This window comes from Dama dama, chromosome 33, assembly GCF_033118175.1.
Source record: "Dama dama isolate Ldn47 chromosome 33, ASM3311817v1, whole genome shotgun sequence".
Taxonomy (NCBI): Eukaryota; Metazoa; Chordata; class Mammalia; order Artiodactyla; family Cervidae; genus Dama; species Dama dama.
In genome coordinates, this window is record NC_083713.1 from 67,729,575 (window position 1) to 67,750,945 (window position 21,371).

Genomic DNA, 21,371 nt, shown 5'->3' on the forward strand with positions numbered 1-21,371 from the left:
CTGGTCTTCTGCCCAGTGACATGACATGCACTTTGGGGAATTCAAGGAGCCAATTGAGGTGAATAGAGGTGATTTATAAATCGAAAGCAAATGATAGTGGAAGATGTGAATCAAAGCTATTTCTTGATCTGCGAAAAGCTAATTGGGCACATTTCAGGACAGGTCTCAAAGGCACAGCTCATGAACTCTGTCTTCCTGATGCTCTGCTCATTACAGACATTCAATAGAGGACTGGCTAATGCTAGAGAAATCCCCATCAAAGTAGCCTTAACATGACACTGCAGATTTACTTCTGGAGAGAGAGAGAGAAGCAAAAAGAGAGAGATTCCAGGCAACCAGCCTTTACAGAGTCCTATTTGCCTTAAGTAATTGATCTGAAACTGAAGCACTTGTCTCTAAAGCCTATCTGGGCTTCACAAATCCTCAAGGGACTTTGTCTTCCTCTAACTTTTCAGGGTTTAGCCAGGCTTTATTTGTCACTGTTTGTTGTCAGAGGAAATGTGGGATTTTATAGCCCTGTGTCTACCCTTTGATATGGAAGACTGAATATAGCACACATGATCTAAATATTATGGAAAAACCCATTTTTGCCACTAATGCTTAAAAATTTTAATGATAATCTTCAATGAATTTAATTATCTAAATCTCATGGCTTATGCTGTTAGTCATGTTAATAATTCTAGGTAAAATGAAATGTATGAGTTGGTATCATACTTTTAAAGAATCAAATATCAAGGAAAGAAAGACATTGCAAATGTTCACAATGTCATATGTGAGAAAATTTTTGGCTGACTTGGAAAATTTAACTCAATATATTGAGCAAGCAACTTAGTGAGTTATGTTTACATGGGAACCTGAAACTAGAATTTGAGTCAGTAAAATTTTTCCAAAGGGAATAGAGGAGTCTGAATCCTAGAAATTTTCCTGAATAATATGGCCACCTGTTGCAAGATTTGGATATTTATAACCCCAAATAAAAGGGATTTTGGAGGACAATCTCTTCAGGTTTTTGCAGTTTTAAGACTCTGATTCCATTACACAAAAACTGTAGAAAAACTTACTTTATCATTGGCTGACTGTTATAAAATGAATGCTTGTCCATGAGTTAGCTCATTAAAGATAATATATGAAAAAAGTACTGAGAAATACTGTATAAATCTCTGCAAAACTCTCCTTTAATGAAACTTTGTTTTTTTTCGAAATGACGCACTATAAAGAAATTAATTTTAATTTTCTGAATTCTAAAAATAGTATCAAGACAAGAATTGTCAGTGTACACACATGTGTAACTAGAGAGCCAGGGGAAGTTTGGTGATATTAAGGATCTTTTGTGAAGTAATTTACTTACCTATTGATTTTTTGTGTTATTTTTGTAAGTACTTGTCTCACTAAGATTTAAAAGTATGTAATGTAAATATTTTAACATTTCAATGACACGTGTTTGCTCCATAAAATTAATATATCGTAGAAATTTATAGAGAAAGATGGGATCTTAGTGGTCATGTACTCTAAAGATTTGAATTATACCAGGTAAGGAAGCAGATCCATAAGTGACTTTCAGTTCAGTCACCCAGTCATGTCCGAGATACTTTGCGAACCCATGGACTGCAGCAGGCCAGGCCTCCCTGTCCATCACCAACTCCCAGAGTTTACTCAAACCCATGTCCATTGTGTCGGTAATTTCCATCCAATCATCTCATTCTCTGTCGTCCCCTTCTTCTCCTGCCTTCAATCTTTCCCAGCATAAGGGTCTTTTCCAATGAGTCGGTTCTTCTCATCAGGTGGCCAAAGTATTGGAGTTTCCACTTCAACATCAATCCTTCCAATGAACACCCAGGACTAATCTCCTTTAGGATGGACTGGTTGCATCTCCTTGCTAAACAAGGGATTCTCAAGAGTTTTTTCTAGCACCACAGTTCAAAAGCATCAATTCTTTGGTGCTCAGCTTTCTTTATAGTCCAACTCTCACATCCATACATGACCACTGGAAAAACCATAGCCTTGATTAGACGGACCTTTTTTGGCAAAGTAATGTCTCTGCTTTTTAATATGCTGTCTAGGTTGGTCATAACTTTCCTTCCAAGGAATAAGTGTCTTTTAATTTCACGGCTGCAGTCACCACCTGGAGTGATTTTGAAGGCCAAAAAAATAATCTCTCACTGTTTCTATTGTTTCCCCATCTATTTGCCATGAAGTGATGGGACCGGATGCCATGATCTTCATTTTCTGAATGTTGAGTTTTAGGCCAGCTTTTTCACTTTCCTCTTTCACTTTCATCAAGAGGCTCTTTAATTCTTCTTCGCTTTCTGCCGTAAGGATGGTGTCATCTGCATATCTGAGGTTATTGATATTTCTCCCGGCAATCTTGATTCCAGCTTGTGCTTCTTCCATCCCAGCATTTCTCATGATATACTCTGCATATAAGTTAAATAAGCAGGGTGACAATATACAGCCTTGACGTACTCCTTTTCCTGTTTGGAACCAGTCTGTTGTTCCATGTCCAGTTCTAACTGTTGCTTCCTGTCCTGCATACAGATTTCTCAGGAGGCAGGTCAGGTGGTCTGGTATCCTCATCCCTTTCAGAATTACTTCTGCCCATACCTCCATGCATGAACTAGGGCATGAGACTAGGGCAAGAACTACAATATGATCACACCTAGTCTGGTACAGGTCCTCTTGTCTACACTGCACTAGCCTTATATCTAATTGAGTAGTTTTAAAACTTTGTAGATGTTTGATTGTAAATTAGTGTTTTATGTCTTTATATGATAACATAATCAGAAACCATGCAACACTCAGCTTCAGACATTCTCTCAGAATATAAGCCTTTTTTTTTCTTGACCAGTGGAATTTTTTCTTTAATAAGGAATAAAGTAGAAAATCTTATGTTGTAATTCAAGGACGTCACATTTCAAAAATAGAGTTAATTAAGTTGGAGACATTAGTTTACCTGTGCTGTGCTTAGTCATGTCTTTGTGACTTCCTTGAGCGTAGCCTGCCAGGCTCCTCTGTCGGTGGGGTTCTCTAGGCAAGAATACTGGAGAGGGTTGCCATGCCCTCCTTCAGGGGATCTTCCCAACCTAGGGGATCAAACCCAGGTCTGCTGCATTGCAGGTAAATTCTCTACTGTCTGAGCCACCAGGGAAGCCCAGTTTATCTGTGATTAAGTTTTAATTAATGTCCTTAACTTAGATCCCAACAGCTGTAAAATAATCCTCTTAGCTTGGGTTCAGTCGTGTCTGACTCTTTGCAATCCCACGGACTGTAGCCTACCAGGCTCCTCCATCCATGGGGTTTTACAGGCAAGAATACTGGAGTGGGTTGCCATTTCCTTCTCCAGGAGATCTTCCCGAGCTAGGGATCCAACCCGGGTCTCCCGCATTGTAGGCAGACGGTTTACTCTGCACCACCAGACAAGATAAGGACCCAACAAAAAGACAAAGACTCAGATTAAATCAAAGAATCTTTCCTTTAAAATAGGATGTATGCACACAAATACACATTATACATGAAACATACAACTTATGTCTTGAATTGTGACCCAAGTGGATTTTATAGTGAATACTGATAATGGATGCAAATTGAACAGCTTAATTCAATCAAATAAGTAATCTTAAGTAGAATTAGGATAACTCCCTTGTCCTATGTGGCAGAAATACATATATTTGTATATAACTCAATTCCTGCAAGTCAGTTGTTCAATATAGAAACAAATGCAAAGGATGAAACATGGAAATAATGAACAGAAGAGCAAAGTATAAGGACAAAAACACATTTTGAAATAGAGCACCCTTTCTCCCAAAACATTACATGTAAGGGAAAATCTGTATTGTCAGATTTAAAGGCTAAATTGCCCAATAGCTATTTTACTACTGTTTCATTAAAAACTTTTGTTTTGCACTTTCACAACTAGCAGAATTATTCCTATTAAAATGGTCTAACACACTATAATAGATCACTCATAATATGTGCTTCATTACCTGTTTTTGAAAAGCAACTTTCCTCTCCATTCAAATACTACTTTTTTCTGTAGAGAAAGTCATTTTATTCTCTGATCTACTCAAATTTGGTGAATCTGGCTGTCTTAAAAAAAAAAAAAAAAGAAAACGTATATCTTAAAGGCACCATTGTTACAATTAATGCTTAGGACAAGTGTGACAATGCATGCCTTAGGAACCAACAAGGCAGGATAAAAACATTGTTTATCCTACAACATTTCGTCAGCTATGTGTATGTATATGTGCGTGCGCGCTCAAGTGTTGACTATTTGCGACACCATGGACTGTAGCCTGCCAGACTCCTCTGTCCGTGGAATTTTCCAGGCAAGAATTCTGGAGCAGGTCGCCATTTCCTACTCCAGAGGATCTGCCCCCCAGCAGGGATCAAACCCAGGGTCATCTCTTGAGTTTGCTAGGAGGTGGCCTGTTCTTGGACTAAGTAACTCAGACAAGGATGGAGTTGGTCCTTAGCTAATAAAACAGGACTCAAGGCGACTCCTCTCCCCTCCCCCACGCATTTTCTAGGTCCCTTCTGCTGAAACCTCACAGCTTGTCTTCTGAACCCTCTGGTACCGGATAGTTGACTCCTCCCTTTCAGTCTCTGGCGAGAAATCTCAACAACCAATGCTTGAGACCCAGGGCCTATTGTTGCCCACCTGCTCTGGGCGGGTCCTTTCTACCATCCCGGGAAATCCGCGTGCTAGAGCGTTTGGATGAAACTGGCGCACTTGGTTTTATTATACCCACAGGGAGTCGGCTCCAAAAAGCTACATTGACTCAATGTTTTGTATCCACGGTCCAGGCTCCCAGTACTCACTACAACGTAAACTTTGAAAGGGAGAGAGTTGTGTTGAGGAAGGGTACGGTGTAAAGGGGCTTAAAATGTGAGGATCTATCTTCGTGTCCAGAGAAAGAGAGAGAGAGAGAAAAGTATGGGTACCAGGGAATCGATTTTTTATTCAACCTTTAGGAAGTCCACTGGCATTATTAACCAACTAGCCGGGGAATCCAGGCTGGAGGCTAAAGGATCCCTGCCTATTGACTCAAATCAGAAGACCGGTCATAATCAGTCCACGACAACCTCTGGGGTCCCGATAGGTGCTGGTGCCCGGGATGGGGCTCTGGGCCGCCAGGACCCCTCTGCCCGCTGGCTTCTCGGAGCGCAGGAGCATGCCCAGTAACAGCGCAGCAGCCACCGAGGGCTTTGCCGGCGCGCACTCCGCTTCTCCGGGTTTTAGCAGGAGCCCGCGGGGGGCGGGCGGGGGTGAGCGGACCCGCGGAGCCGGGCAGCCTCCGCCGCGCGTGTGGGGCGCTCGCGCCAGGCGCAGTGCTCCCGGCCGCTTTGCAGTTGCTCCAGAGATGCTGGCGCGCGGCTCCCGGCTGCTCCACCTGGCGCGCTGAGCTCGGCGCGGGGCGCCCCCGGGGGCTGGCGGGGGGGCGCAGACTGCGGTGGAAGGCGAGCCGGGCTCCTCCGGGACTGCGAGACCACGCTCCAGCGCTGGCAGGTGCCGCTCTCCAGCCGCTGGCCGCTCCACTAACTTGGCACTTGGCGGTGTCGGCTCTCCAAGGCCGTCTGCGCTTTGGGGGGCGGGGGGGGGGGGGCGGGGGGAGTGGGGAGTTAGAGGGTCTGCGGTGGCCGAAGGAGGGATCCTGCAAGGGGGAGCTTGCCTGCTGCCGCTCCTCTTCCCCTCCCCATCGCTGCCCTCCCCCACCCCGTCGCCGCCGCTTTGCCTTCCGCCAATTCGGAGAGCCTCGGGAGCCTGTGACATGCGATTCCTGCCAAGTGACGGTCCCCGAGTCTGAAGTGCCCGCGAGGAAGTGAGCGCCACCGCGGGCCGCGGGCGATGACCGCCATGAAGCAGGAGCAACAGCCCACCCCGGGGGCCAGGGCGAGCCCGGCGCAGCCGGCCGAGCAGGTGAGAGCTGGCAGCTGCGGCCGGGCCCTCCCAGCAAGGGAGGCTCCAGCCCGCGCTGCCCCCGCCCCTCCTCCCGGGCTCGGCTCCCACGCCTCCTTCTCCCCATCCACCCCCGCCCCGGTTCCAGGCTCTCCTCAGCTCCTCCATGGACTCTGCAGGAAGTTAGAGCCTCCGAGTGCGCTCCGGGGCCGGGCGAGAGGATGCGAAAGGTGGAGAGCCGCGGGGAAGGGGGCCGAGAGGTAAAGGCTGGCGTGGCCTGGGCGACCCCGCGGGCGGGCCCCCGACGGAGGGAGAGGTGGCCGGGGCCAAGAAATGGGGACCCCTTGGCTCCTACTGAAGCACGTTGGAGGAATTGCTGCTCTCCTGGAGGTTTCCACTTGCTGGGTTCGAACCCTGTTTTCACGTAGCTGAGACCAAAGCTTACCCGAGTAGGCAGATGACCTTTAGGCCATCAGAGTTTTTCCTTTCCTTTCTGTTTTCCTTTGAGGAGACCGGGACGGGGATGGGCGGGGGGCGGGGTGGGGGGCGCAAAATGGGGGAAGTGGGTGTACCACGCATCTGTTGTCTGCTTGGAACCGAGCTTGGAGCGAAAAGGCGTGATTAGGTGGAACTGGGAAGATGCTGGCTTTAGTGATTTGTTGAGTCCAGATGTGTTGTTTCTGCAGAGATGAGGAGGTGCGCTGTGCTGGCTGAGGGTAATTTTAGTCCGTTTTCTGTCTTTCCTCTCTGGCCACCCCGTTTTGTTTCGGTCTTTAGGAATCTGTAGCATAACCCATACGGTGAATCTCCATCTCGTCTCTGTCCCTGGGTTGGGGTGACTCGTGAGTTCGGCGTCGCCTTTTCCCAAAGTTGGAGGGTCGGGAGCGCCGAGGTGCCCTGGCCAAGAGGAGGGAGGCTGTGTGAGCCGGCAGGGGATGCTGTCACGTTTACTCGTTTAGAGGGTCTGAACCAAGAGGGTTACACTTAGGTCTGACGATAACCACGGAGCTAGACGATGGAGGCGCCGGGGTCCAGAGGTGGTCTCTTTGCCCCGAGTGCACTATTGAAGGTCTCTCAAAGCATTTCTGGCGGAGACACTTCGAGCTCCTTGCTAGAAGTGGACGAAGTGGGTGCAGACAGCGAGGCTACGGGAGGGCTCGGCTCTTCGCATATTCTAAGCCTTGAGGAGTTAGTGAAGGCGAGCTGTCGGCTCAGAGTGGCGGGAGGCAGGGGGGCGACTCCAGGGCTGCCGTTATTAATATTCTAGTCCTGGTTGTCGCTCCTGGCTCGTGGCCTCTCTCTCGCCCTTCCCTCCCCTTCTCGTTTTGCTCACATATGTTTCACATAGGTGGTGAGGATTACTCAAAGACTTAAAGCCCCCTCCCTTTACTCAGAGGGATGATGCAGTTTTTATAAAGCAGTTGTTTTCTTAAACTATTCTTTTTGCTCCTTACCCTGAGAAAAGTATGAAAATATTAAAACATGTATATAACTTGTCCTTTCTCCTTGTATCTCTTTTCCCTGCTCCCTCCAGCACACATCACAAGGTAGCAACTGGTTAGCTGATTATAAAAATAATTTCAGGAGAGGAGCATGGATTTAACTTCCTCTTTCAGGCTGACAGCTCTTAAATTTCATTAACAAGCCATTGAGCCTCTCTACTGCACTTGGAATGATACTACCAATAAGAGTGATTAGTCAGGTGAGAGGCTCCACATGAAATCTTTACTCACTAACCTGTGACACCAGCTGGTTACTTGAGGCTCTGCAAACAGTTCAGTGATGGTGGAGGTGGGGAGGAAGAAGAGGATACAGAAGCTGAAAATGTTTATGTAAATAGTGAACAAGCTGTATATCCACAGCAAAGCCCTCTGTCAGAACTAATCTGGTACTTAAAATTCACATGAAGACAGAGACTCAAGCTTGAATCCGTTGTTGGTGTGCATTTTTACTTATGCCTCTTTGAATAGTCAGGGAGTGGCCATTTGTAGAAGTCTTGTTTTAATTGAGTTTTTTTAAGTGCCTTTCTGAGCACTGACATGATTTTACAATGTCAATGGTATGCATATTACACTTGAGTTAAAATGGAAGAGATTGATTTCTCAAGGGAAAGGAAAGGAAGACCGAAATATACATGGCAGCATCCCACTGGGAGTTTTCCAGGCAATCCCAGAAAATACCTATGTGTAGTCTATTCTTTGTCTAAAGCTTGACATACAAAATGATGAGCAGATGATGTGGACAATTTCTGTGATAGCTTAAACTATTTCTTTTAAGATTCTATGTTTTTTATTAATAGTCATTGTGATTTAATTCTGCAGTTGTTTGGTAACTCTCATGTGGTCCTAGATATAATACCTCCATATAGACAGGATCGATTGTTCAAGTTTCTGCAATATTTCTGGAAAAAAAAAAAGATTCACAAATTTATCTAAAAATGTAGCTGTATGAAATCCTACTTAATGGTTAAATAGGGGACATGTTCCAGTAAGTCACTTGGTAGGTGTTGATTTTGAGTGATTTAAGTTTTTGAATATTGCCAGAAAGGTCTTTCGCTTTTTGTGGTAGTAATTATTATGAAACCTCAAAGATGCCTTGTCCAGAGGCCATCAAACACCCATTTCCACCAACAGCATCATGGAAGACCAGAGTCTTTCTTCTCAGTGAGATGGTTATGAACTACATAATTTGACTGCTGTTGTGGCCTTTTAGAGAGTTCAACATCCCTATTACATCTTATCTACTACTGTCTTCTAGTATAGGGTGCCATGACCAGACATAGCCGCTCCTCTGGGAGCAGCTGCAACAAGAATAACAGGGACTGAATATTTTTATTACTGTTCTGAATCATTGGAGATATTTTTTTTATCATCTCAGTAGTCTTGCCTTTAAAGCTTCATTGATTAAATAAATGTTTACAGCAGTTACTTCTGTTGTTTTTATAACACTCCACATTTACAAAATGTCTAAAAATAAATGCTTAGCTATGGATAGAAGCAGTCATTCCCACTTAACGTAATCAATATCCATTTTACATCAGGGAATACATAATCTTGAGTGGCTAGTTGTAACTTACTGTTAGATTTGGAAATCACTTCCTGTGTGCTTGCCGTGTGCTGAATACTGTCCTCTGGGTTGATAAGGTAGCACTCACTGAATGCATTTTTCTACTTGATCCTCAAAGCTGACACTTTTTGAAAGTTAGGTTTTGTCATTATTCCTAGTTTAGGGATGAGAAAACAGAGGATTCTCTCAAGTAACTGAACAACTTGATCAACCTTGTCTTCATAAGTGGTGGAGATGAGACATAGTCCTAGTCTATGGCATTAAAAAAAATAAGCTCTTTTAAGTCTAAAGCTCCATCTTCTAACCTTTACACAATTACAGTTCAACACCCTTCTACTGGCATAATGCAGAAGAATTGCAAATGTTATGTATGCATGTGTACAAATTTACCTTGAATATAAAATGGGAAAAGATTGTGTTTAACTCTTCAACTGTAAATGTAAATAATAAATCTTGAAATTGAAAAATTAGGTTAGTATCTCTAAAAATAATATAAAACCAGATATATCCTGATAAGTACATAGGAACTTAAAAAAAAAATATTTCTATCATTTGCCTTTGGTAGTGATAAGACTTTCAAGCTTTCTTAAACAAGTTCCTTTCTGTAGTTAGACCTGGTTTAGAATTTGCTCACGTTGCCACCAGGTGGCACCCTTCTGCTGAGTCCAATGGGTAAAAATATTTCCTAAACTGTTTGACAGTTCTCTCAGCTCCAAAAAACCAAACCCAACAACAAAAAAGCAAACAAACAAACAAAAAAATAAACAAGAAAAAACGATAACCTTACTTTCTGAAGTATGACTAAAAAGTGTATTTTTATAAACAACTGTTTGGCTGCAGAGGCAGTATTAGTTATGCATAAAAAATCAACAACAGTAAAATGCAATCTAGTAGAAATCCACTCTCTTACTCTCTTACATAGCAGCCTATTAATGAAATAGTTCATGAACAAAATTGGGTTAAATAGATAATACATAAAATGCCTTTTGTAAAATATTAGGGCACTTTTGACTTTTAGGTGATATTAACCTAAAGTTTTCACAAAGAAATTAGGATCCAGTATTTTTACTTCAACTTTGATCTAGCACACCTGACTAAAAATTTCAAATGAATACTTAATGAATTCATAAAAAAGTTATTCTTCCATGTTTCCCTAATACATAAACATCTCATAATTTAGTTTATATTGTTTTTAACACAGAACTTCAAAGAAAGCTTTTAGAGATCATGTTAAGAAACTTTAATAGAAAATGTATTACTTCTCAACATTCAATATAAAATACATAGTATCTTATTGGTAGAAGAATTCTATATCATTTGGCTATAAAAGACATTGGGTACAGGTGCTATGTAGATGTTTTTATAACTTGTTGCTCAGTCACCACGTCATATCTGACTCTTTGTGACCCCACGGACTGCAGCATGCCAGGCCTCTCTGTCTTTCACCATCTCCCGGAGTTTGCCCAAGTTCATGTCCATTGAATCAGTGATGCCATCCATAACTTAGGAGATATTACATACATTTCCTATCATCCCTTAATTTCTTATTACATACATTATATATATATATACATATATATATATATATGTCTTACTGCAAATATATATGACATTTTATCTGCTGAGTTTAGAACACACCACAAAATGTTCATTGCTTATAAGCTTCTGATCTCTCTGTTTATTTCAAAGACTGAGCAAATTACACATTTAAGAAAGCTTAAAGTATATAAAAACAAGTTAAAGAAAATTATATTATTAAATATTAATGCTGCATTATCTTATGAAGAGTGTTATATTGGAAACAAAACACTGGAACCAATTTCTCCCAGTCTAAGTAAAATTAAAATTATTTCCAAGCTTTGGTTTGGTTTATGATTATATTATGTTTTAGACTTTTAGTACTTATAGGCATATTTTAAATTTATTTATAGGTTATCATGTAGCATGCATGGCATGCTAAGTTCCTTCAGCTGTGTCCGACTCTTTGCGACCCTGTGGACTATAGCCCCCAGGCTCCTCTGTCCATGGGATTCTCCAGGCAAGAATACCGGAGTGGGTTGCTATGCCCTCCTCCAGGTGATCTTCCCAACCCAGGGGGTGAACTTATATCTTGTATCTCCTGCATTGCGGGCAGATTCTTTACCATTAGCACCGCCACAAAGCTAGAACGCTGCAACTAGGACTGTGAGTTTTTGTGCCATTTACCAGAGTATTTATTTACCACTGTCTATATGTTATACACTGGAAAGCTCAGATTCAAATGCATATCTCAGCTCTGATAGTCATTACTGTGTTTTGGGGAGCAAGACAAGTCATTTTCTGTATTTCATCTGTGATTGGAGGTGGCTATAGATCCTCTACCTGATTGTTGTAAGGACTGAATGAAATAATAATAAAAGCTTTTGAATAATGCTTATCTCATACCAAGTGCTTTCATTAAATGTATAGTTTGGGAACAGGAACCCAGGGAGGCAGAAACTTAGAGGGTCATTGAGTCACGTACAGCTGCTGTATCATTTTAGCATTTTCCAGCATATTGCATTAATTAATACACCTGTATATGATTACATATGAATTTTCACATGCATACAAATTTTTTAATGATGTAGTAAATATTATTGAGTTAGGCATTGAGTTGGCAGAAATGCAGACTTTATGATATTCTGTAACATCCTTATTTCCACTCAATGTAAACTCCCTTCTCTACCAAAATTGAAAAAGACACATGTACCCAAATGTTCATTGCAGCTGTATTAACAATACCTAGGACATGGAAGCAACTGAGATGTCCATTGACAGATGAATGGGTAAAGAAGCTATGGTACATATATACAATGGAATATTACTCAGCCATAAAAAGGAACACACTTGAGTCAATCCTAATGAGGTGGGTGAACCTAGAGCCTATTATACAGAGGGAAGTAAGTCAGAAAGAGGAAAAACAAATATTGTATACTAATGCACATATATGGAATCTAGAAAGAGGGTACTGATGAACCTATTTGCAAGGCAGCAGTGGAGACACAGACGTCGAGGACAGACTTATGGACATGGCTTGGTTGGGGTGGAAGAAGGAGAGGGTGGGATGTGTAGAGAGAGTTGCATGGAAACATATTACCATATGTATAACAGATAGCCAATGGGAATTTGCTGAATGACTCAGGAAATTCAAACCAGGACTCAGTAATAACCTGGAGGGGTGGGATGGCGAGGGAGGTAGAAGGTATGTTCAAGTGGGAGGGGACATGGGTAAACCTATGGCTGATTCATGTTGATGTTTGGTAGAAACCAGTGCAATACTGTAAGGCAGTTATCCTTCAAATAAAATTAAACAAATAAAAATTAAAAAAAAAAAAAATAAAGCCTTACTTCTTTACCGTCCTGCTCTCTAAGAGGCCATGCTGAAAGTAAACATTGGTTAAGTCTCACTAACAGAGGAATTAGCTGCTGAACATGCATATTGTTTTCAATGCATTTATATTGGTAATTAGCATGGAGAAAGAGAAAAGAGGGGTGTGGCTTACAGAAATATCTCAGGAGATGGGACTTCAGTTTTGGAACAGGAGAATGTGCATTGCAAGTGGAGTTCCCTGAGGAGCCCAGGGTGGGTGTGCCTACTGTCATTGGGAGTGAGACTAAGTAACCCTGTATTGGGCTCAGATAATTTGAAAGATTTTTACACCCATTTTTTCTTTTCAACAGCTATTCCTATGCAGTATTTAAATATACACAACATTTTTGATGTCTGACTATTAAGGTTACCTCCATGTATTTTCATACTTGCTGAGTGACTGTGGGTTCTAATCAAGTTAATATCTTGCTGAAACATTTTAACGGGGATATGTAGTAAGATATATGTCAACCAGGAAAGGGTGGAGCTCTCCCCACTTGAAGACCTGTAAAAGCTCCAAAAGAGCAAAAGTAAACAGTGGAGGAAACATAAACTTCTTCATAAGCACATCTTCATGTAAAGTTAGAAATACTTCAATGAAAAGTGTATGCTGCCTCTCCTTGAGAAGTCATATAGTTCAGTATTGATTATTCCCAGCTCAGTCTTGTGTTAAAATTTGTACTTGACCTGGTCCACAAGCTTTTTGGCAATAGCCAATCTCTGTTTACTTTTCTCCATCTAGACAACACATGTTTTCCAAGGCTTTTAAAGTGTGCACCTACCATCCCCCTACCTGGCAGACATTCTTATTTATTATGTATTCACTAAAAGAAGGCTTGTCATTTCCAGGATAAGAGAGGAAGCTGGGGAGTAGGCTCAGTGGGGAGAATGGGACATTTAAGAGAGACTTCATCTGTTATTCATCATTTTCCTTAAACTGCCCTAAATTTCCAAGGTTTCAGACATATTTGTATGTGATGATAAATATAACACCCAACTGCCAGACCAAATACAGAAAACTGGCTTGTATCCGAAGCTGATAGGAAAAAAAAACACATTTTATTTCAAACTGTAATTGATGTTAACAGCACTCCTGGTAATGTCTTCTACATAATAGAAAATGACTTTCATTTTCTTTTCAAGTTTGTTCATCCCATGGTTTATTTCAGAATTGTTAAAGCATTAATAATTTTTAAAGCAATTTTCAGATAATACGCTTTTCCCACTAACCAGAACAGCATCTTCTGCAATATATTTTGGAATTGCCAAATGATTCTCAGATTAATTATATTTTGGAGAAGAAGGTGGCATGAGGTAGGGTTGAAAACAGAGTCCAACAGATTTCAGACTGAATCTTTCTTTTGCCATTTGCTGTGCAATGGAGGGCAAATGATTTAACCCCTCTGAAATCTGTTCTTCATCTTTAAAGGAAGAGGGTGGGGAGAAAGTGGCAAGGATTAGAGACAATCCATATGAAGGGGCTTGTTTAACTTCTGTCCCAGGGTAAAACTTAGTACATGTTGGGTAGGCCAGAAAGTTTGTTCAGGTTTTCTGGTAACAGCTTATGGAAAAGCCTGAATGACCTTTGCTGGTCAACCCTATATTTTTATTCTTATTGCTAGTATGTGTCTAAATTATCTGAGTAGATTATTGTGTTTTTCTGCAAGGGTAATTTTGCATTTACATTAATGAAAATACTGAATGTATACATATGTGTGTGTGTATGTGTGTTTGTATACCATTACCGTGGGCTTCCCAGGTGGCTCATGGGTAAAGAATCCACCTGCAATGCAGGAGGTGTGGGTTTGATTCTTGGGTAGGGCAGATGCCCTGGAAGCGGGCACAGCAACCCATGCCAGTATTCTTGCCTGGAGAATCTCATGGACAGAAGAGCTTGGTGGGCTCTATTCCAAAGGGTCATACACACACTCACACTAATGATCTTCATATGCTAAGTATTTTACAGTTGGCTTATTATAAGGCATTCAGTAAAAATTTATGACAACCTGATTGATTTGTAACTATTTTCAACTGCTAACCTGTTTAGGATCTTTTTTGAAGTGATCATGGTTTAATATCTTCTTTCCAGAAGTTTGGTTTTCAGAAATGACTGAATTTCCTTAGAAATTCTTTGTATGTGGGAACTGATGATATGTTGAGTTGAAATTTAAGAAAAGTGCATAATCAAAACTGACTTCTGATCTGGGAGAGCCAAATCAAGTCATCTATATATTCTCCAGCCAAGTTGTACATTATCTGACTTGAATATTATTGTAATTTGTCATACTTATTGATTTTTCTCAGGTCAATGCAAAAACCTATGTATCAGGTTACAAGATAGCAAATGAAGAAAAGTGAGGAAACAAGCTATTTTTATTATTTTTATCCCCAATCCCCTTTTAAGATCTAAATACAGATTCGATTTTTTTATTCTGTATGAAAGTCTCTGCTCTGAAAACCTAAATATGACAAATCTGAGGTATATTATTGAGAACCTGAATGGCAAGCTCTCCTGCAATTTATTTTCAAATAATGGGCCAGAGAGACCACTCAAAGTTGCATTAATAAGGCTTATACAAGGTAGAAACGGGCCTTTTCTGTTATCGATATGTGGTTTTACTTTTTGCAAGAGTAATTGAGTAAGTGAAAATTCTGATACTCCATTAATCACATCTCACCTCCAGGAAAGGTTTTAATATGCATTAATGAATGCAAGACATGTTGTTTTTTTTTTTTTTTTCCATTTCACATATTTTGAAACAAGTGCTAGAACTTCTTCTTTTTTTTTTTTTTAACAAAACAACCCTTTAAATAAGTGTTTTATGAACTTGCGTAATAATTCTTCCCACTTAGACACAGAATATAGGATTAGGAATCAAGATACCTTTGGAATAGAGGTCAAAACTATCTTTTCACAAAGAAAAATCTGAAATTCATGAAGAATGTCTCAAATGTAGAAATAGGTCATTTGTTTGGCTAGGTTGGCATGTAATTTACATTTCCTGGGATTTATGAATTTATGAATAGATTTTCTATCTACTCCATTAGCTTTTAGAGCTTTTAAGGAAAAAGACTGCATTTCACTGTTTGCTGCTTCTTAGAATTCTATAAAGAGTGTTTTTAAGATATAAAGAAAGCATATTTTGAAGGTATATTCAGCATCTTCATAAAGTTGTTCCTTGTCCCTGATCCTATGAATTAAGTGGTTTTCATTTCTTGACAAGTCATGTTGGCAGTGATAGATAGGTGTGAATTGAACCTGGAGCTGAAATGAAGAGACTCACCCTCATAATTGCTGTAAATGGGGTTTACCCAACTTTAGTGCCAGAGTGGCAACATGGGTGGTTTCTTTTGCATCTGTCACTCCTTACAAATGTCTGTTTGCACACAGAAATCAGAGCTCGTTGTGTTACGGGATGGTCCCTTTGATTCCTGTGTTTCCCTTTGCATCCGTGCCATCTCTAAATCCAAATCCAGTTTTTTCTGCCTTTCTATATTTCTGAACTCCAGTTTCTTTCCAAGACTGACTCCTTGAGTCTAGACAACTGCAACATCCATAGTGAACTTGCTTTTCCAGATTCTTCCATCAAATAGCCATAAAGTCACAAATGGTAACATTTTGAGAAACTCTTTTTGTCTTAGCTTTCAAATCAGGAGACAGTCAGTGTAGAGGTGAGTGTCTAGAATAGGAAGCAATACTTGATTTGGGGTCTTTCACTTATACCCATTTTTCATGTGTCATGCCACCAGAGTCAGCTATTGATATAGAGTCTCTGGTGATTTTTTGATGGCACAGACACCTTCCTTAGCATTTGACATCAGAATAAAATTTGTTTTTTAAATTAATGTTCTTAAAGGCTTTGAATCTGTAGGCAAAACTCTTGATATTTCTTGGTTTCTCCATTGTGACGTGCTGGTTCTAGGCCAGTGGTCTTTAGACCCTTGGCATCTGGTCACAAAACCATGGAACCACATAAGCATCTTCTCCAACTAGCTGTGGCAAGAGATCACCCCAATGCCGTAAAGCCATCATGAAAATAAGCTGTGAGGTGCACTGTTCCAAGGAAATGATAGCAACTCTCACCATACATGAAGACATGAGCATTCTTAGACCCCTCCTCTTCTCTTCAGCATAAAAGAGGACCCATTGATCTTTACACTCAGCACTTGAAACTGCAATTCAATGATGAATAGACAAGTGATTGGATGAGTCTCTTCTTGTGAATGGAGGGATGCACCTAGGTACTCTCAAAAGCATCAAGGTGAATTTTAGAGCTTTCTTTGGAAGTTAGTAGAAACAACAGGCTTCTGATTTGCTGGAGTTCTTGGAAAACAGAACCATTTCAAGAGGATGTACTAATTTTGTCAGTGTCCCCAGTTTCAGTACTAGATCAGAGGAACTTTTATATGCTAAATATATAGGAAGTAGTTTTGAGTCACACAAAATTCTTGTTAGTGGAAAGAACAATGGCTTTCTATTCATTTGATGATGTCATGCTTGCTCATCTTTGTGACTCCATAGATTATAGCCCACCAGGCTCCTCTGTCCATGGGATTCTCCAGGCAGGAAAACTACAGCAGGTTGCCATTTCCTCCTCCAGGGGATCTTCCCAACCCAGGGGTAGAACCCACATCTCCTGTGTTTCCTGCATTAGCAGGTGGGTTCTTTACCACAGAGCCACCTGGGAAGCCACAACCTCAGTTTAAACTCTAATTACTAGTTTGAGCGAGTTACCCAATCTCTCTGAATTTAATATTTCATCTGAAAATGTTATGATGCTTACCCTGCAGAATTGTTCTGAAGATTAGCAATGAGATAGGTTTATTAACCAGGGGATGATGAAAATGGCTGTGCTTGTATTGTTGTTAATGAATATTGGGTGCTGGAGAAGACTCTTGAGAGTCCCTTGGACAGCAAGGAGATCAAACCAGTCCATCCTAAAGGAAATCAGCTCTGAAATCAGCTCATGGGAAGGACTGATGCTGAAACTCCAATACTTTGGCCACCTGATGTGAAGAACCAACTCTTTGGAAAAGATCCTGATGTTGGAAAAGATTGAGGGCAGGAGGAGAAGGGGGTGACAGAGGATGAGGTGGTTGGATGGCATCATTGACTCAATGGACATGAGTGAGAGCAAACTCCGGGAGGTAGAGAAGGACAGGGAAGCCTGGTGTGCTGCATGCAGTTCATGGGGTCAAAAAGAGTTGGACACGACTGAGTGTTTAACAACAAGTACCAGAGGCAAAGGGATGGGGATTCAGGCTTCTGATGGATTGGAGGCTCTGGCTTCATCTCTTTTCTCTGTTACTTTGACTAAACTTCAGAGCACATTTAATATTGAGATTTTTTTTTTTTTACATATGAAGATTATATGGGTTCAGCTTGGCTCCAAAGCAAAGATGGATTAGGTGTTGGTTTGTAAAATATCCATTTATTTTTAGATTCTTTATAAATGCAGAAAAATCAACAATGTTTGCATTCTGGAGGTGGAGAACTGAGTATGGATTTGCCTTTCCTGATTTTTTTCCCCTCCATTCTATGGTTAAAAATCCTACTCATGCTTATGATACATTCTACATTTGGAATGCTGTTGCATTCCTATTCAGAGCTGAGAGCTGTAATGGCAAATCTAAAAAAACTAATATAGAATCACAGATGGTGCAAATATTTGAAAATAGGTAAATACAATCTAGGATTAGCTGTTTGGGCTCAGAAATGTCAGCTTCGTATTGCTTATTGGTCACACAAGAGAGTTTTAGTTAAGGGGAAATCCAGGACAAAAGCATCATGGTATAAAATTGCTGGTTTGGAGCTATGCAGTATAACAAGCCCATGATTATTATATAAACTCCAGAATGAGTCTCTATGTAACTAGAAAAGGTGTTTCAGACAGGTCACAAAGTACCAAGAGGTTATATATATGATAAAAATTAAGTAAATATGATAGCATGGAACTGCTACCATTAATATCTGCTAAATTACATTTAAAGCCAATTTTTGAGGAGAAAATATCCATTCTCATAGGAATGCTGCAGTTTCATATTATATGACCTGAGCATGGGAACCACTAGATTGCCAGCGTAAAATCTGTAGATGGTATTGATTAGTAGCAAGTGCTGTGTGTCCCTATTTCTGACTGAGAGTTTTAAACAATATAATTTATTTTTCTTTCATTTTTTCCCATATTACAGATAGAATTCTTTTAAAAGGTTCTTAGAACTAACTATGGTGATTATGTTACTTGATTTACTGACAAGACAACAGAGAACAGGATAACTTGTTCAAGGTCGTACCCATTGGTGAATTTAGCAACCTGAGTAGTTTAGTAATCAGAGGTCCTCTCTTCCGGTTTGGGAGTTGGTAGGAGACTCACTCCATCATGGGATCATAGAAGCCTTGTCTGTTTGTCTGTGTTGCTGTCAGATGAAGTATAAGTGGGTGAGAATTAACAGGGGAAGGTTCCAGCTGGTTTAGGTTTTTTTCTTTAAATTTTTTTTTCTAGGCAGTAAGTTTAATAAGATTAAATCTATTATCTATTGATCCTATCTGGAAGCATCAAGGAGCGGGTAGACATGAGTGTAATGGTTGGGTGAAACCTCGATTTTCTGCTATTTTTTATTTCTCAGATGAAGTGACAGAGAATGGGAAGATAGACTATAGATTATATATGATCTGTGAAGCAGCACTGATCCCTATCAAGTAAGAAATCCTGGCTTCTCATATGAATGTATAGGGAACATATGTCAAGGATTTAACTTATGAATAAAGAAACCATCAAGATGGGAAAGCTAGTTTGAAAAGCATATGAGGAAGAGACTCAGGAAATAAGTGGCATACAAAATCTGCAAACTTAGATCCAAAACTGGTTAATATCCAGTAGGGCATTTAAATTATAACCTTGGTGGTTATCTTTTATAGCAGACAGACTTTTTTTTGCCACTTACCTATCTTCTACAAGTAACATCTAATAATTACTTTGGATCTATGTCGAGAGTAAATTTTAAGTCCAAGAAAGATACATTCTCCTAGAGTTGTATAATCCTTATGTGGGTTTATTACAAATGCCTTGGTCTAACACTATAAAGATGGGCACATTTCCAAGTTTCCTAAAATCTTAACAACCCCAGCCTCACAAAAATGATGCAGTCCAGGTCTATAGTTGATGTTTCAACCAACTTCTTAAACAATTTTATCATAGCTTTTTACAAGCCCTTTGGAGCTTGAATGTCAGACCTGATTCATCAACAGCAAAGTTCTGGAATGCAGCCAGTCAGCCAATGCTGTTTGTCAGGTTTGTCCCAACAAATTGGTCCAGGTGTTTTTGAAGGATGGGAGAGAACAGTTTGATAATTTCAAATAGCTCTCTGTGGAGAAGATGAAGTATTTAATAGAATAATTGCACACAGGGAGGTGAAAAGCCATTCTAGAGGATTTAGCAAAATAAAGTTCAGATCAAGATCCAAGAGACATGGGTTCAGTCCCTGGGTTGGGAAGATCCCCTGGAAGAAGAAAATGGCAACCCACTCAAATATTCTTGCCTGGGAAATCCCATGGACAGAGGAACCTGGTGGGCTATAGTCCACGGGGTCATGAGAGTCGGACACGACTGACTAAGCAACAAACAAACAAACAAAAAACAAGTTGCATAATGGAAGTGGTTCTTGGAAAATGGCTGCTTTCAGAGCTGCCCTTTGGAGGCAAGGGATACCATAACCACTCATACAGTCTCCTTTAAGATGTATCCTGTTTTCCTTCTCTTGTCACTCACTTTCCTGACTGCCAGTCCTGGGGTAGCTCATCTCATCTGTCTGAGGATATCTGACTGAATTCCACCATGATTCCCTTTGGTCTTTTAACTTTAAGACTGAGTAGACGGTGGTCATGATATATGTATAACTGTATTGATTTGAAATTCCATGGTAACTTGGTATGCTCTTTCTTGAGAACTGGTATTTGGGCCAAGAGGAAATGAGGCTTTTATGAAAGTGAAGCGGTAGGGTTGGGAGGAAATAAACAGATATGGGATTGAGAATCTCAGGAGAGAATGATCTCCTACACATGAGTCCAGACACTTCCCTTAAGCAACCCTCCGTTTTCTTATCTGAGGGGGAAAAAAAAAAAGATTTAAATTTAGTTGAGTATTTTTGTATTATGTACAAACAAGTTTGATATCATCTGCATATCTCAGGTTATTGATATTTCTCCCAGCAGTCTTGATTCCAGCTTGAATCTGTGCTTCATCCAGCCTGGTATTTTTCATGATGTACTCTGCATAGAAGTTAAATAAGCAAGGTGACAAAATATATCCTTAGCATACTCCTTTCCCAGTTTGGAACCAGTCCATTGTTCCATGTCTGGTTCGAACTGTTGCTTCCTGACCTGCATGCAGGTTTCTCAGGAGGCAGGTAAGGTGGTCTGATATTCCCATCTCTTTAAGAATTTTCCACAGTGTGTTGTGATACACACAAAGACTATAAGGTAGTCAATGAAGGAAAAGTAGATACTTTTCTGAAACTCTCTTGCTTTTTCAATGATCCAGTGTATGTTGGCAATTTGATCTCTGGTTCCTCTGCCTTTTCTAAATCCAGCTTGAACATCTGGAAGTTCTCAGTTCACATACCGTTGAAGCCTAGCTTGGAGAATTTTGAACATTACTTTGCTACTGTGTGAAATGAGGGCAATTGTGTGGTAGTTTGAACATTCTTTGGCATTGCCTATTTTTGGGATTGGCATGAAAACTGACCTTTTCCAGTCCTGTGGGCACTGCTGAGTTTTCCGAATTTGCTGACATATTGAGTGCAGCACTTTCACAGCATCATCTTTTAGGATTTGAAATAGCTCAGCTGGAATTCCATCACCTCCACTAGTTTTGTTCGTAGTGATGCTTCCTAAGGCCCACTTGACTTCACATTCCAGGAAGTTTAGCTCTAGGTGAGTGATCACACCATCATGGTTATCTGGGTCATTAAGGTCTTTTGTGCAGTTCTTCTGTGTGTTCTTGCCACGCCTTCTTAGTATCT

General features: G+C 40.6%; 1 protein-coding gene across 2 annotated transcripts in view; it reads left to right on the forward strand.

Annotated features, from left to right (window-relative positions):
- The first annotated feature begins 5,620 nt into the window (after positions 1-5,620).
- Positions 5,621-21,371, forward strand: part of DPP10 (dipeptidyl peptidase like 10) — a 714,846-nt gene continuing 699,095 nt past the window's right edge. The window contains exon 1 of one of the 2 annotated variants that reach the window (XM_061135190.1): positions 5,621-5,914. In XM_061135190.1, the coding sequence (XP_060991173.1) occupies positions 5,843-5,914 (72 nt within the window). In that variant the 5' untranslated portion in view covers positions 5,621-5,842. Of the gene's footprint in view, positions 5,915-6,037; positions 6,154-21,371 lie in introns of those variants that run through there. The other variant, XM_061135191.1, reaches the window with a different exon arrangement.